Genomic DNA, 16,706 nt, shown 5'->3' with positions numbered 1-16,706 from the left:
GTGAAGTGTGTCTGTGTGTGTGTGTGCTCACACAGAGATGACAGTATAACATTTACCAAAGTCATTCCTAAAACTTTGAAAGAAATGCATGATACCAAAAACCTGTAAATACAAGATGTCCTGGTTAAAGTCTTTTAACTCATTAAGAATTGGAATACATGTAGTCCTGCTCAGTGTCTCCACTGACATTAACTAGTATATATTTGTGTCTGTTTGCTGCACTTAGATCATCACAGCAGCCAGTACACATCACTCAAGCTTTCACTAGGTCACATGATTTCAAATGAATATGGATGTGTTGTTTGATCATCACACATGTCAAAGTTTCATTAGGTCACATGGCTTGTGTCTACAACTTTCAAAATATAAGCTCACACCACCTTCATAAGAACCCTGCATTTTTAACCTTGCGGGCCCCCTTATAAAAAATTATACTAAACTAAAAAATATTAAATATTAATATATTTCTCTACATTTTTTTGCTTAAATCTTTTAACCAACTTGTACTCAGATTATGCATATCAAATATTCATTCCTTTTGAGGATTTTCACAATTTATTTGCCATTTTATTTACATGAAGTAACTGTTACTTTAATGGAAAAAAAACATGAATTAAGATTAACTATATAATAAATGTTGGATGGATTTTTTTATTTTATTTATCACAGTCTGTGATATGTGAATGATAAATAACAACACCAATTTTGATGCATTATCATTTTTGGGGGCAGGTTCTATTTTTCAATAAAAATAGACACTGTTGCCCTTCAGGACTTTTTTTGTCTTTGTTGAAAAACAACCATAAAAATATTAATTTTTTTTTTGATTTTTAACTAATACATACCAAATATTCATTGTGGGTGTATGTATGAGAGAGAAAGACAGGGAGAAAGAGAGAAAGACAGGGAGAGAGAGAAAGAGAGAGAGAGAGAGAGAGAGAGAGAGAGACATGGAGAAAAAAAAAATGTAACCTTAAAGCAACCTGCAGCTCATACTTTGCAGTTTTTAGCGATACAATTACACGCACGCACACGCACACACACACACACTCCACTCCCTGTCACCCCTTCTCTCTCTCTCTCTCTCTCTCTCTCTCTCTCTCTCTCTCTCTCTCCCCCCTCTGTCCTCTTTCTCCCTTCTCTCCCTCTCTGCATGTCGCTAACTCGGCCGTCTATGTCTGTCTGTCTGTATGTGTCATACTTGTACTGTTATTATGCACATATGATTAGTGTCACATATGTATACAATCAGATATTAATTCAATATTGTAGGTCTTAGTATGTATTTGTGTGTGATTACTGCACGTAGATCCTCACAACAGCCAGTACACATCACTCAAGCTTTCACTAGGTCACATGATTTCAAATGAATATGGATGTGTTGTTTGATCATCACACATGTCAAAGTTTCATTAGGTCACATGGCTTATGTCTACAACTTTCAAAATATAAGCCCACACCACCTTCATAAGAACCCTACATTTTTAAACCTGCGGGCCCCCTTATAAAAAAATCACACCTGTCCCCTTCGGGACGGTGTGAACAACTAAAAAATATTAAATATTAATATATTTCTCTACATTTTTTTGCTTAAATCTTTTAACCAACTTGTACTCAGATTATGCATATCAAATATTCATTCCTTTTGAGGATTTTCACAATTTATTTGCCATTTTATTTACATGAAGTCACTGTTACTTTAATGGGAAAAAAACATGAATTAAGATTAACTATATGATAAATGTTGGATGGATTTTTTTATTTTATTTATCACAATCTGTGACATGTGAATGATAAATAACAACATCAATTTTGATGCATTATCATTTTTGGGGGCAGTTTCTATTTTTCAATAAAAATAGGCACTGTTGCCCTTCAGGACTTTTTTTGTCTTTCTTGTAAAACAACCATAAAAATATAAATATTTTTTTTGATTTTTAACTCCTAGTCAGAGTATACATACCAAATATTCATTGTGGGTGTATGTATGAGAGAGAAAGACAGGGAGAGGGAGAGAGAGAGAGAGAGAGAGAGAGAGAGAGAGAGAGAGACATGGAGAAAAATAATAATGTAACCTTAAAGCAACCTGCAGCTCATAATTTGCAATTTTTAGCGACACCAATTACACACACACACACACACTCCACTCCCTGTCCCTCTTTCTCCCCCCTCTCTCCTCTCTCTCCCTTCTCTCCTTCTCTGCATGTCACTAACTCTGCCGTACTGCATGTCAGTAACTCGGCCTCTTCTCCAGAGCCTTTGTGCTCCACTGTCTCGCAGGTTAACTTCGATCACAGCGGTGCCTGGATAGTGTGACGTGTGAGGTTGTGCTGCTGCTGTGCTGTCAAATGCCTCCTGCTGATTCTGTTATCATTAGTCATTAGTCAAACTGAGCTTGAAGTGCCTGTGCTGTCACCTAATTACATGGTCATTGATTAGCATAACAATGGCTTCACTCTGACAGACACAAGCCTGTGTGTGTTTGTGTGTGTGTGTGTGGCAAATTGTGATTTGTGAAATTGATTGAGTGATTGATTGATTGATTGTGAGCTGGGGGACGACGGCGAGGGGCCGAGGTCCCTACCAATGCTGCTTCGCAGCTTTAATTTATTATTGTATTTTATTTATTATATTTTCACGGAGGAGGAGTTGCGTCGGCAGCGGCGGAACCGGCTTATCCACCTTATTTTCAAACACGGAAGTAAATAGTGATCAACTTGCATTTTTTTGTGCGTGACTTCCGGTCAGCCGCTTTCCCTCATGCTTTCCCTTACTGGAGCTAACGGTGCAAGCTAATTTTTTTTCAATTTTCAGTTGTTTATGTTAGTCAATCAGTTAGTTAGTTAGTTAGTCTGTGTATTTTATATAGATAACTGTGCCCACGTTTCCGTTACAACGGAAATTTATTCCCTCTAAACGCTAATAAATCTCACGTCAATCATAAACTATGAACCAAAAAAGCACAATCTATCCCGAGCGAGACAAACTGCTTGATCCCCGTCTCCAGTGTACCAGCAGAGAACCTGCAGAACCGAATCAGTGAAAAAACACACCGGGCTAAGCCTCTCTACCTGAGCAGCTGAAGCTGCGGCTTGCACCCTCGACACACAGACGGTGCTTCTGCATGCCAGCCAAACGTGTGCGCAACTGTGAGAAATAAATATGTGAGGTGTACGCTGCTTTTCTATCTTTCTTTCTTTCTTTCTTTCTGTCAGCGACATACACTCCTAACACAGGACGGGTTGTTTTAATTGACTGAGTTGATCATTAAGCCATAGTGATGCGCGGATCGGCTCTGATAGCACCTGAATCAGCATGTACGTATCAACCATCCAGCCGTTACAACATGATTGAGCTAGCAAAGCAGTTTTGTGTTGCTATGTGTGGTATTTATTCAGTTTTGGGAAATCACGATGTCTAGAAAGCATCAGTGGCTGCAGCTGACAGGGACAGCTAACGTTAACACTAGCAGCAAAGCTAACATCAGGATCGTCATCCGTTAAAAGCCTCCCATTGTCAGATACGACATGAAACTACTCCAGTTAGCTCAATCATGTTGTAACTAAGACATCCGCTGGAGAAAATATTTTTTTCACAGGCCACTTTGTGAGTTTAGTGAGTTATTACAGACACGGCTAACGGCTAACAGCTACTGGTTAGCCCAGCTAATCTACGATAACCATGTTATTAATTACACACAGAGAAAATACTAATGTTTGTTCAGTCATTGTGTTTATAGACTTTACAAACACCAGATTAGTCTAAACGGTGATATAGTGACGTGAAAAATGTGACATATACATATATATAGCTAAACTCAGCAAGGTAAACAACAAGGCAATTCCCATTTACACAGTGGTAAGAGTGCAGGACTGGAAGTGTCGTACAAAGAAACGGAAGCTGGCTGCAGTCTGTTTTGCCTCCGTGTTTCCGTGAAAAATAAGGTGGATATGACGGGCGTCTTCTGCAGCACAAGCTAACATCACTAGCTGCGTTAGCATCAACTTACCAAGACACTGATAAACGCATTAACACTCCCACAGCTCAGGTCCTCGGTCCCTCCCTCACGTCTCCTGCGAGGATCTCAGAGTGTTATCGTTGTGTTTACAGCAACACTTCTCACCGTAGACATTGTGTAGTTTCCCTCCGTCGTCTGATTCCTGTGCCTGCGCAGTACAAGCCTCTCTCCTCGGCCTCGCTGAGAGGTGGTACTTCCTGTCTTAACCAATGGGAAATGTGCACCTCCCTGTTTGACCAATGACTGCTGGTCTAAGCAGAGTGGCTGTGATTGACACCTTGTTTGATCAATGAGACTATGCCAGAGCGATCTAGTAATTGACAGTTAACAACGTAAAACCTAACAAACAAACAAACATTAAAGCAACTTCAAGACAACTGAGGAATCATACGCGAATATTGTAAGAAAATAAACCCGGTACTTTCTCTGTTGACAATGTCAAGCAAACTATGTCCCTCTGATGTTACAGCAAGGGACCTGGGATTAGGTGTTCTGTTCAATTCACTATTGTGTCACAAACTAATACCATACAACATGTCATCAGACAATTTTTGCATAAAATAAGAAAAAAGAATTCAACATGTTTAAATTTATTGTTTTATTTAAACACACAGCACACGTATAAACTAACAATCAAAGCAAAGATAAAACTGTATATAATGTTGGAAAATAAAAAAAGAAACAAGAACAAGGAAACTTTAAGATATTAAATTAAAATGCCGGAACGGAACATAAAAAACAAACCTAATGGCTGTAAAATCGCCATGAAAGTGGAAGGAGCTGGTTTAGTCTGTTTACATGAAGTCATCAGCCATTATTGAGAAAATGCTTACACTACGAAACCGCCGTGCCTCCGAGTTGATATTCCTGTGTTGATGACACAAACGGGAGCTTCAGACTGCATGTAAACACACTGAGCGTGTCAGCTGCAGACTCATGCGAGACGTCGCAAGACTTTGTATTACAGCTCCGTTTCCAAACATGTCAGCTTGCTTGAAGTAAACCAACCCCTCAGTGTATGTTTGAGTAGCCACCTGACGCTGTCTGTGGGAAAAAAATGCGGTTTTGAGGGATGTAAACAGCATAAATGCAATCCCCTCCCATTCATCGCTGCCGCAGCAGTGAGGTGACGGACACAACTACTGCAAAATAGGAGTGATTAATACAAAAATCTTCAGAATCCTTCTTTTAGACCTAAAATGTTAGGAAACTACAGCCCCAGGTTGAAATTTCCCGGAATTGTCCTTTAACTACCCTGTCTATCTAAAACAACCCTTAGTCCCTCATACCTCAGGAATAACCTAAGGCACACCGAGCAACCATATTTCAAAGTTCCCAGAATATTTCCTGAAACCGGCAGACATGCCTTTAAATTCAAAGCCCCATCCAATTTGAATATCATCCCCACCACAATCAGAACTATCTATCCTCTATCGTGAAGTCTCATGGACAGGAGGGGATAACAGTGCAAACTTCATAATACAGCCCGGTTCCCCGTAGTTAGCGTGTACCTCCAGGAGAGCTAGAGTGTACTTAGACACTAAGGAGGGGATAACAGTGCAAACTTCATAATACAGCCCGGTTCTCCGTAGTTAGCGTGTACCTCCAGGAGAGCTAGGGTGTACTTACACACTAAGGAGGGGATAACAGTGCAAACTTCATAATACAGCCCGGTTCTCCGTAGTTTGGCAGTTCTCACAGGAGAGGTAGGCTATACCTAGACACTAGTTACAGGGAAATTAAGATCTACTTAGACACTGATTACAGTTTGATGTGTACTATATGTACTTCATGTACCTATCTATGTACTGTTTATGTTTTATGATGTTTTATTGTTGTAATTTTGGTTTGCTGCCTTCTTGGCCAGGGCTCCCTTGTAAAAGAGATGTCAATCTCAATGGGACTCACCTGGTTAAATAAAGGATAAATGAAATAAATAAAAATTACTGTACTTACGGAGTATGGATGAGAGGAATAGTGCCTGTCATGTGTTTTCTGTGTAATCACATAATAAAAACATTTCATAACTCTGAATGACTCATTATTGTGGATTTATTACTGTATAGTTTGTGTTTTGCCCTTGGATGACAGTATGAGACTTCCGTAGATGTGCATTTTAGAGAGGTAAGTTTGCTACCAGCCTGCCTGTTATTAGCCAGTTTCCATACTGTATAGCCATTTCCCAACATATTATTTTTCCAAACCATAATGAATAGTACATCTCTGGAATAGGGGTGATATTTGCCTGCTGACACTTAGAAAAAACAAGATTGTAACAATTGCAAAGAGCGAAAGGCTGTGCTCATATTGTACAGCAGACTATTTAATTTAATATACCTGGTACTTAAAATGATTGGTGGGGAAAAAAAAGACCAGGAGGAGTTACACTGTAAGTCCGGGCAAAGTAGGACATAATTGTACGAGTTACGCTCTAAGACGCAGCCTAGTTATACTGTAAAACACATGGAAAGTAGCGGGGGAAAGTGAGCAAGAGTTACTCTAAGTTGGTGTAAAGTAGGACGTAATTGTACGGGAGTTACGCTCTCAGACGCAGCCTCGTTATACTGTAAAACACGGGGGAAATAGTGGGGGAAGTGAGCAAGAGTTACTCTGTACTTCTGTGGAAGTTGGTGTAAAGTAGGACATAAGTCAACGGGAGTTACGCGCTAAGAAGCAGCCTAGTTATACTGTAAAACATGAGGGGGTTAAGGTGTTTGAGAGGAGAGTGAAACACCATAACCCCCTGTTATTTGCGGTAATTTGAGAACCATGGACAGCGCCGTTTGTTGTGTGTTGTAGGGCCTATTAGGTTTGGCCTCACGGCGCACCGTAGTATGTGATTTTGGATGACAAATCCATCTGACATGAGACAAACATGAAAGAAGACGTGCAGTTTATTGTGTTTTACCGGCGACAAGCTGTCATTGCGCGCGACAGTTACGCACGGCTGCGAACCTATGTTGCATACACACCATCACAGTTCAGAGTAGTCTGTTTCTTGGCTGGTGCTCCGCTGCTGCCGGTTTGAGGGGGAGAGGCGTCGGTCGAGTCTGAAATCAAATAGCAAATTCGTTAAATCTGACTTGAATAAATACGAAATTAAATGGGTAGTTTATGTGAAATAGGTTACACACCTTCACAATTCAAAGTAATGCTCTCATCACTTAGATGGACCACATCCGCTGCATCCTCCTCCTCCGTTGGTGGGTCGACACTGCCACTTTCCACGCCAACCAAGCCGGTAAAAGCAGGGGAATTCTCCCCAAACATATCAACAATAATGTCACTATATATTGATGTTTTCGGGGGAGGACCCCCACCGGTTACAGGGATTTTTTTTTTGCAGAAACATCTTTCTTCGCCTTACTCAGAAGGTCTTTCCACTTTTTTCTCACATCGCTCTCTGAACGCAGGCTGCCAGAGTCGGAACAGTCGTTAACGGCCTCCGTGATCTCTCTCCAGATGGACTGCTTCCTTTTGTTTGTGACAGCGTTTGACTGCTTAGCTGTCAGCGTGTCTCTGTGCTGACTGTACAGCTCTATTAATTTTCTTATTTCACTACCTGTGTAATTGCCCTTTCTTTTGCGCTGATCCTCCATAATGATGCTGCAAAATGTGAAGTGATAAGTGAGAAAATTAACAATGTATCTTAGCAACGCTTGTTGCTAGGCAAAAAACATAGTAACGTTCGCTTTCTCATGAACGCACATCACCAAGACTGGGCGTAGTTAAGACCAGGCGTAAGCCCTGTTGGTACAACTGACTTTAAGTCCATTCTAAAGACTGTCTTAACTAAGACCGACTTAGCAGTTAGGACCAGGCTTAGTAAAGACCAGTTGGTGCAACCGGCCCCAGGGATAGAGGGGTGAATGTGGAGCTATTTATCCCACAGAGAGTGCTCCAATCCTGTGTAAAGATCCAGGGATAGAGGGGGTGAATGTGGAGCCATTGATCCCACAGAGAGTGCTTCATTCCTGGGTAACTCCATGTACACATCACTCAGGTCCTTATAATTCTGGCTTTGAATCTTGTATTTATGGACTTTAGTCGACAGCCCCCAATCAGTCTCTTGCAAGGACCCCATCCCCAGGCTGTGCTCTGGGGCCCCACACTGTTCGTCAGACCTGCTACTCAAGAAGGACAGAAAAGTCCTTATAATTACAGCTTTGGAAATTGTATTTATGGACTTTAGCTCATGCACGGCACTTAGTCATGGTGACCAAAGTACACCACCCGAGAACCAGAGGGAGAGGGGATGTTTGTGATGCCCCTACCCATCTCTGAGTCCCTCTGTCAGCTATGTAGAGAACCAGAGGTTGACAGTTTGTGTCGTTATAATTACGACCTCGAAACTTGTATTTATGGACTGTGGCTTCTGTCACTAAGCCCCCAAGCAGCCTCCCCCAATCCCCACAGTCCCATGCTATGTTCTAGGGCGGCTGCCTTTCACTCAGACCCCCTAGGCTTAACCCTCTGGGGAACTTGCCCATCACTCTGACCTGAGGAGTTTGTATATACAAGTTTCGAAGCCGTATTTAAAAGGAAACAAACCTCTCCCACTGGTTGTCTGGCGGTGTGTGGACAAGGAGGAAAACTGACACTCGGAGGTTGGGCAGAAGCCTCATAAACCTCCTCTGTGAAAAGCCGTAATGTTAAGAGAGAGAAATGTTCCCCCTATATATTCTGTATTTACTTTTTACTAAATGAAATGAAACGACAGATTTCATTTTGAACATTTGAGAGTATTTATTATCAAAAATATTATTAAAAAAAACACCCTTTAAAACAAGCAACAAATAACTTAACATTATCAAAATATATTGCTTTTTCAAATAATGAACAACTTATTCATTTTTATAACAATACAAATAACAAATATAAAACATCAAATGTCTTCAGTCTCCCTGGAGTCTTCAGTCTGGAGGTCTGCAATCAACTTGGAGACGGTTTTCATTTTCATATTAAGGAGTGCACACTTCTTCAAAAGCTCCTCATCCTGGCTCAGAATGTCAGCAATCTAAAGGTCAAACACAATCCATCTTAATTACATGAATAATTTCCACGACATATTTTTCATAGTAAATACCACAATATTTACCATGTCCTTGGTGATCACCTCCTGCCAGGCATTGGCAAATGCTTTTCTGATGCCATTTTTTAGGTCATCTGTCCAGATTGATGTCCTGCTTTCCTATTGTTAAAAAGAGAAAAATTAAATGGAATAAGCAAAAATGATGGATGTGTCCCTCATATATCTGGATATGTAAGTCTAGAGTGCTTACCACATCTGGGAGTTTCTCCACAGGTACGGTGGCAGATGAAGGTCCAGGCTGAGGTGCAGGATGAGGTGTGGTGGCAGGTGGAGGCGCAGGCTCATCAGAGTCACTGCCGGATGCTATACGCATCCTTTTTGACTTTCTTTTTGCCTTGGGCTTAGCTGCAGGCAAGGGAGAGGGAGGAGAAACTACCTTGTCTAAGATACTTTGGGTCGCATGTGCCTCAGACACGCTCTCCTCTCCGACGTAAAATTTGTCGGAGGTTGAGGTGCTGTGGCACATGGAATGGGTGACTTTGCTCCTTTGAGAAGGTTCCAGACGTCTCTGGGCCTAGGGAAAGGGAAAGCAGAAGTCAGCACCTACCCCAACCCCAATCCGACAAAAAGTAAAAAAGGTGTCACATGAACTTACCAGAGTTGACAGACTTGATCTGACCAGAGTGATGGTGACATCCGGCACACCAGCCTTGTGCCAGATGTCTGTCACCATGTCCCCCATTTTCTCCAGCTCCCCACCAGCAGAGTTAAAAAAAAATGTGGGGACCTCAGGGCTGTAGCCTGGCAGTAAGGGCCGCAGCTTTGCGAAGTCTGTTAGCCAGGTGTACTCGGCTTTGGTAAGGGCAAGTTTGGCCCTACCATATGTGGCCGCAGTCTTGTGAGATTTGGCCTAGAGTCCAACATAAAAAGATGGACCATATTACAACTATAATGGAATAAAGATAAATGAATCCACAAAAGCAATATGTAAAAATACACCTGATGCTTGGTTAAGTTAACATTTACTTACATATATGACGTAGTCGTCACCACTTCTCTCACATTTAAGGACCTCCTTTTCAAGAAGGGACACAAGGACACCTTTTCGGTGGCCACTTAAGGTGAAGAGGTAGCCCGCCAGCAGACCCACACTTTGCCTTAAGTAGGTGTCCCTCAAGGGGTCTTTCTTTAGTTTGTCTGAAAGACAAATTATAATTACGGCTTAAAACCTGTATTTATGGACTTTTGAAAAACCTTATAATTATTGCTTGTAACCTGTACTTTTAGTTACTTACTGAGACTCTTAGGGATTTCCTTGGCAGCAAACTCCTTGAACATGGAGAGCTGGTCCACTGTCAGAAGCTTTTCTGTAATTAAAAAGAGTCGTACATTTTACACAGTGATAATTACCACTGAATAGCCAAGTTAAACATAAAATGTAAAAATAATGAATATATAGAAAAATGTGTACTTACTGCTCTTTTCAGAATGCACTTCCTGACGGTGCGTGACAATCTCTTTGCCCACGACAGAGATCTCCCTCTGAAGGGTCCTCTCAAGGGAGAGCATTTGGGTCAGTGAAAGACGAACCTGAGGAAGAAAAAGACGCATCCAAAGTTATTTACACATGTTCTTGACAGAGCCTGACCCTGAGAAAGATAATCCCTTACTTGTTTGAAATTCTCCTCCCGGTAGAATGATATAAATTTCTTGACGTCAAGAAAACGTACAATATAACTTTCTCTGTGTCCTTCAGGAAGCTCAGACTCAGTGAGGGTACGCCTTCTCTCCCCCACATATAAGAGAGGAAGAGCCTGACATGGGTCACAAGTTGGCTGGCATTGGATTTGCCCTTCCAGCCAGGATTGGAGCCCAACTGCACTGCCTTGAATTTTTCCAGCAGATCCTCTAGAAACAATAAACAAACAGGACAATTGTTAGGACAATGCCAGGGCAACACAGAGGAATTACAAAACTTGACAATTTGGTGACAAACCAATAGCCTTTGTCTTGTCAGCTTCAGCTTCTGTGCGTTTTTTCTTGGGTTTCTTGTGGCATTCTCCTCAATTTTTCATCATTGTAACCTCCTTTTGGAGATCACCCACCACAAGCTGGAGTGCTGCTATATCTTTTCTGTAGTCCTTTTCTTGGTGGATGAGTTTCAACCTCTCCTTGATTGCCCTGTGTCTCGCCCCTTTCAGCATTTCTTTTTTTCCCTCATCCTGTTAACACAGAACATAGTATTGCCATTTGGAAGTGTGCAAGTACTTAGCGAGCAAAAAAACATACCATCACTTTGTGGACACTTGCTAGATGCCTGTCAAGCCGGACAAACATCTTGTTGTTGCAACGTGCCTCAGGGCAGGAAAGTGGTCCTGCATATCTAAACAAACATTGTCGGAACATGGTTAGCACAGTACAGTTATCACGAACCTCTGTAGTTTCTCTGAAAATCTTTTACTTACCGTCCAGATTGCATTGAGATGAGGACCCTCCTCTCTACTTTGTCGGTGACACCATGGACATACCAAAGGTGTTCAGAGACATTGGCATAGTTTACCCGGCATGCAGGACATCTCCTCATGTTCACTGCCACATGTCCATAAAATAAAGAACCAAACAACAAACTTATATTGATAATTCATTACGAATCCAGCCTTGTAATCTTTCAAAAACTGGTAATGCTTGCCTTAAACATACAGGTCTGCTTCTATTTTTAACTTTTATTGTAACTGAATAAAGTTGTTGAAATTATTACTTTATAATACTTCAGTAATAAAGTTTAGTAATAAAGTTGTTAAGTTATTCAAATAACAATTAAAACAACTTGACTTTATTAAGTAATAAAAAATATACATTACCAAGAGTCCTTGTCCTTGAAATTACGGCCTTTCTATCTTTTAATGTTGTCTGCTCGTCATCAGTGTTCTGTGAAGATTGGTGTCAAATACTGAGCTTATATAGTACTTGATCTTCTTTTATTGGCCAAGGTAAGGAGTCAGTCGTAAAGGGGGGTGGGGATTCCCAAAATGGGTGGGACTTTTTGTCAACTTTCAGATTGAAAACCTTTTAAACCTGGCCTTTAAAGTGGATTTTAAACATTACAAGTCTGTATCACCTGGGGGTTACCAGGCTCTATCCCACAGCCCCTAAAAAGCCCAAGGCGGTGCTCTGGGGGGGACAAAACTGTCCTTGTTATTATGGCTTCGAAACGTGTATTTATGGACTTTTGTCCACAGACCTCAAGCAGTCTCCAGCAAGCTCCCCATTCGCAGGCTGTGCTCTGGGTCCCCAGACTCTCGCTCAGACCCACTACTCAAGAAAGATGTAACTGTCCTTGTAATTATGGCTTCGAAACTTGTATTTATGGACTTGCTTTTGGTGCTATGGCAGCACCCACCAGGTGGGCACTTTGTGTCCCCAAGCAGTCTCTTGCAAGCTCCCCACGCCCAGGCTGTGCTCTGGGGCCCCAGACTCTCGCTCAGACCCACTACTCAAGAAGGATATAACTGTCCTTGTAATTACGGCTTCGAAACTTGTATTTATGGACTTGCTTTTGGCGCTATGGCAGCACCCACCAGGTGGGCACTTCGTGTCCCCAAGCAGTCTCTTGCAAGCTCCCCATGCCCAGGCTGTGCTCTGGGGCCCCAGACTCTCGCTCAGACCCGCGACTCAAGAAGGATATAACTGTCCTTGTAATAACGGCTTCGAAACTTGTATTTATAGACTCACTTTTGGTGCTATGGCACCACCAGGTGGGCACTTCGTGTCCCCAAGCAGTCTCTTGCAAGCTCCCCACGCCCAGGCTGTGCTCTGGGGCCCCAGACTCTCGCTCAGACCCGCTACTCAAGAAGGATATAACTGTCCTTGTAATAACGGCTTCGAAACTTGTATTTATGGACTCACTTTTGGTGGTATGGCACCACCAGGTGGGCACTTCGTGTCCCCAAGCAGTCTCTTGCAAGCTCCCCATGCCCAGGCTGTGCTCTGGGGCCCCAGACTTTTGCTCAGACCTGCTACTCAAGAAAGGATGTAACTGTCCTTGTAATTACGGCTTCGAAACTTGTATTTATGGACTTGCTTTTGGCACTATGGCAGCACCCACCAGGTGGGCACTTCTCCCCAAGCAGTCTCTTGCAAGCTCCCCATGCCCAGGCTGTGCTCTGGGGCCCCAGACTCTCGCTCAGACCCGCTGCTCAAGAAGGATATAACTGTCCTTGTAATTACGGCTTCGAAACTTGTATTTATGGACTTGCTTTTGGCGTTATGGCAGCACCCATCAGGTGGGCACTTCTCCCCAAGCAGTCTCTTGCAAGCTCCCCATGCCCAGGCTGTGCTCTGGGGCCCCAGACTCTCGCTCAGACCCGCTGCTCAAGAAGGATATAACTGTCCTTGTAATCACGGCTTCGAAACTTGTATTTATGGACTCGCTTTTGGCGCTATGGCAGCACCCACCAGGTGGGCGCTTCGTGTCCCTAAGCAGTCTCTTGCAAGCTCCCCATGCCCAGGCTGTGCTCTGGGGCCCCAGACTCTCGCTCAGACATGCTACTCAAGAAGGATGTAACTGTCCTTGTAATTACGGCTTCGAAACTTGTATTTATGGACTCCCTTTTGGTGCTATAGCACCACCTGGTGGCCACTTAGTGAACTTAACCCATTCCTAGCGTCTAACTCGGGCCATATTTGCAAGATCTTGAAATTCGGGACTCACCAATTCAAGTGAATGGGAAAAGTCGTTAAATCCTAAGATTGCGATGGCCCACAAAGTGTCGCACTTGCAAACATGAATGGGGAGGATAGAAACTAAATGGCTGCTGTGGCTTTTAGGAATGACATAGAAAGATCAAACCAAAACTGGCTTGTTCGTCTCATCAAGACCTACAAATAACGCGCTTGCACCCCTGACCTAACCCCAACAGGAAATGAGCTGTTTGCCCTTTCAAAGTAAGATTTCGCCTCAAAAATGCTTTTTCTTCAAAATCCTTAAAAAAACAAATCCTCCTACACCGTTTATCATATTGGATTCAAACTCGCAACCCTGACAGATCAACCCCCGGGAAACAAATCATCTGTACAACTTTTTCATTACTCGAACGGTTTGGATTTTATGGCCTTTCAAAGGTGACATGTTACAAAACCTCATGACGATTTTTGTGCCACCTACACACACTAAAATGCCCGCTGCGACCAGTAGGAATCCTGTAGAAAGACCAAACCAAAACTAGCTTGTTCGTCTCATCAAGACCTACAAATCATGTGCTCGCACCACTGACTAAATCCAACAAGAAGTGCGCTATTGCCCTTTCAATGTAAGACGACGTTTTTCACAAATTCTCTCTCTCAAAAAATATTTGCTCCTACACCGTTTATCATAACTGCTTCAAACTTGCACACATGACAGCTCTACCCCTGGTGAACATTACTTGTGAAGGACTTTGTCATTACTCAAACAGATTGGATTTTATAATTGTCAAAGTTGTAGGACACAAAGACTCATGACGATCTTCGGAAGAAAAGATGAGGGCTAACATATCTAAAACTTGCAACTAAGGTCGCATTTTTGACTCCACACACATAAAAGCTATATATCTCTGCATTCACAACAAGTTTATCTATGTAGTGATGCCTTCAGATTGAAGATCGGACCCATGGTTTGGGATCTGGAAGGAGTAGTTCGAGAAACTTTCAACCCATTTTGTTGTCATCCTGTCTCTCTGTCAGCTGCATGCTGTCATTAATTAGCATAACAAAAGCTTCACTCTGACAGACACAAGCCTGTGTGTGTGTGTGTGTGTGGTCACACACACCTGACAGGATAACATAGACCAAATTGACCAGCTCATGTGTCTCATTCCTACAATTTCCTAAATGAATGCCTGATAGCAAAAACATGTAAATACGAGATCTCGAGGTCAAACTCTTTTGCCTAACCCCTAACCCTAACCCACACATCCACATCAACACTAACATAGCATTTATTTTATTTTCTTTGCAACAATGGCTTGCAAACCTCAATAATGGACAAGTAGGAGAAAAATACGGGTAATTTTACTGCTTATTATTTAGTGTGTGTTTGCTCTACTGGGGAAGCAGGAGACTGCATGTCACTAACTCGGCCTCTTCTCCAGAGCCTTTGTGCTCCACTGTCTCGCAGGTTAACTTCTATCACAGTGGTGCCTGGATAGTGTGACGTGTGAGGTTGTGCTGCTGCTGTGGTGTCAAATACCTCCTGCTGATTCTGTTATCATTAGTCATTAGTCAACTCATCTTGAAGTGCCTGGGCTGTCACCTAACTGCATGCAGTCATTAATTAGCATAACAATGGCTTCACTCTGACAGACACAAGCCTGTGTGTGTGTCTGTGTATGTGTGTGTGTGTGTGTCTCTGTGTCTGTGTCTGTCTGTGTCATACTTCTACTGTTATTATACACATATGATTATTGTCACATCTGTATACTATCAGATATTAATATATACTTTGAACATGTTGTACCACAATAGCCAGAATTATACTTATAATATTATTACTTTCATTAATGTTGTAAGCTACTGTCATTACCGTCTGTCCTGCATCTCTCTCTGTCTCCCCTTCTGTCTCATTGGGGACTGAGGACAGAGGGATGTTGTATGCTGTAAAGCCCTGTGAGGCAAATTGTGATTTGTGATATTGATTGATTGATTTTTTTTTTGGAATATTTTATTTTAATTTTTTTAACTTTTTTTTTTTTTTGACATTGTTACATGAAGTAATTGAAGTAATAAAAAGAAAGACAGAGGCTATATGAGGATATATATAGCAACCAAAGTAGTCCTGTGCTTCCTGTCTCGTGATACCGTCAGGGGTATGAATAAAAAACAAAACAAAATAAAAAACAAACACACACTCAAAAAAGAAAAAAAAAAAAGAAAAAAAAAGAAGAAAACCCAGAGAGGAGGATCAAAACCTTAGACGGTACAGAAAAAAAAAAATTTTTTTTTTTTTACAAACACACAGCAGCCTGATTAATACATTAGTCATTTAGGTCTCATCAAGTAAAGCCAAAAATGGCTTCTACACTTTCTCATAAGAATTTGGTGCCTTCCCTCTGCTAAGGCGAATCTGTTCCATCCTAGAAACACAAACCATTTCGTTGAGACACCTCTTAAAGCAAGGGGATGATGGAGACTTCCAGTTGAGTGAAATCAATTTCTTGGCTGCTACCATGCCTGTTTTGAGAGCCTGCTCACAGTGGGAAGGGAGGGTCGATGTCCTTTCAAAGGAGCCAAAGATTGCCAGGTTACAGTCTGGTTGAATGTTTATTTTATATTGCTTAGAAAACCAGTTAAATATGTCACTCCAAAAGTTGTCCAGTACTGGGCAGTGCCAGAATAAATGTGAGAGTGAACCTTCGGCTCTGCCACATCTATCACACATGGGAGACACTGATTCAAATATTCTATTAAGTTTAGTTTTGGAATAATGCAGTCTATGTGTGACTTCAAATTGAATTAACCGATATCTAGAGTTTATAGAGCACTTCTGTATACTGGACAGGCCCTCCTCCCATAATTCATCTGACAGTGGAACTCCCAATTCTTTTGCCCATGCCTCCCTGAGGTGACTGGTACTCGCTGGTGTCTCAAAAGCAGTGATAAAGCAAATGTTTGGAGTTTGGT

The 16,706-nt window shown here is 42.0% G+C and overlaps 1 protein-coding gene across 3 annotated transcripts; it reads right to left on the bottom strand.

Moving 5' to 3' along the window:
- Positions 1 to 8,744: 8,744 nt before the first annotated feature.
- On the bottom strand, positions 8,745 to 15,752 carry LOC117259941 (uncharacterized). Of its 3 annotated transcripts, none has more exons than XM_033631756.2 (11): positions 11,516 to 15,752; positions 11,340 to 11,433; positions 11,047 to 11,272; positions 10,721 to 10,958; positions 10,526 to 10,640; positions 10,346 to 10,417; positions 10,081 to 10,247; positions 9,706 to 9,960; positions 9,301 to 9,624; positions 9,117 to 9,209; positions 8,745 to 9,035 (listed from the first exon to the last, which is right to left on the bottom strand). In XM_033631756.2, the coding sequence occupies exons 5-11, from the start codon at positions 10,617 to 10,619 to the stop codon at positions 8,904 to 8,906; spliced, it is 1,137 nt and encodes a 378-aa protein (XP_033487647.1). In that variant the 5' UTR covers positions 10,620 to 10,640; positions 10,721 to 10,958; positions 11,047 to 11,272; positions 11,340 to 11,433; positions 11,516 to 15,752; the 3' UTR covers positions 8,745 to 8,903. The 3 variants fall into 3 exon arrangements, with proteins under 3 accessions (XP_033487647.1, XP_078022951.1, XP_078022949.1); XM_078166825.1 differs by having other exon boundaries at positions 10,781 to 10,958; XM_078166823.1 differs by having other exon boundaries at positions 10,526 to 10,958.
- Positions 15,753 to 16,706: the final 954 nt, after the last annotated feature.

The sequence above is a fragment of the Epinephelus lanceolatus genome, chromosome 4, assembly GCF_041903045.1.
Source record: "Epinephelus lanceolatus isolate andai-2023 chromosome 4, ASM4190304v1, whole genome shotgun sequence".
NCBI lineage: Eukaryota > Metazoa > Chordata > Actinopteri > Perciformes > Serranidae > Epinephelus > Epinephelus lanceolatus.
Note: the sequence above shows the minus strand (reverse complement) of the source record. Positions and strands in the feature narration are given on the sequence as shown.

Excerpts from the sequence above, each read along its gene's own strand:
- LOC117259941 (XM_078166823.1), bottom strand. The coding sequence starts at position 10,661 with ATGCGTCTTTTTCTTCCTCAGGTTCGTCTTTCACTGACCCAAATGCTC. Across the intron at positions 10,418-10,525 it reads AGTGCATTCTGAAAAGAGCA|AAAAGCTTCTGACAGTGGAC; the intron begins GTAAGTACACAT and ends TTTTAATTACAG. Across the intron at positions 10,248-10,345 it reads GGAAATCCCTAAGAGTCTCA|ACAAACTAAAGAAAGACCCC; the intron begins GTAAGTAACTAA and ends TTTGTCTTTCAG.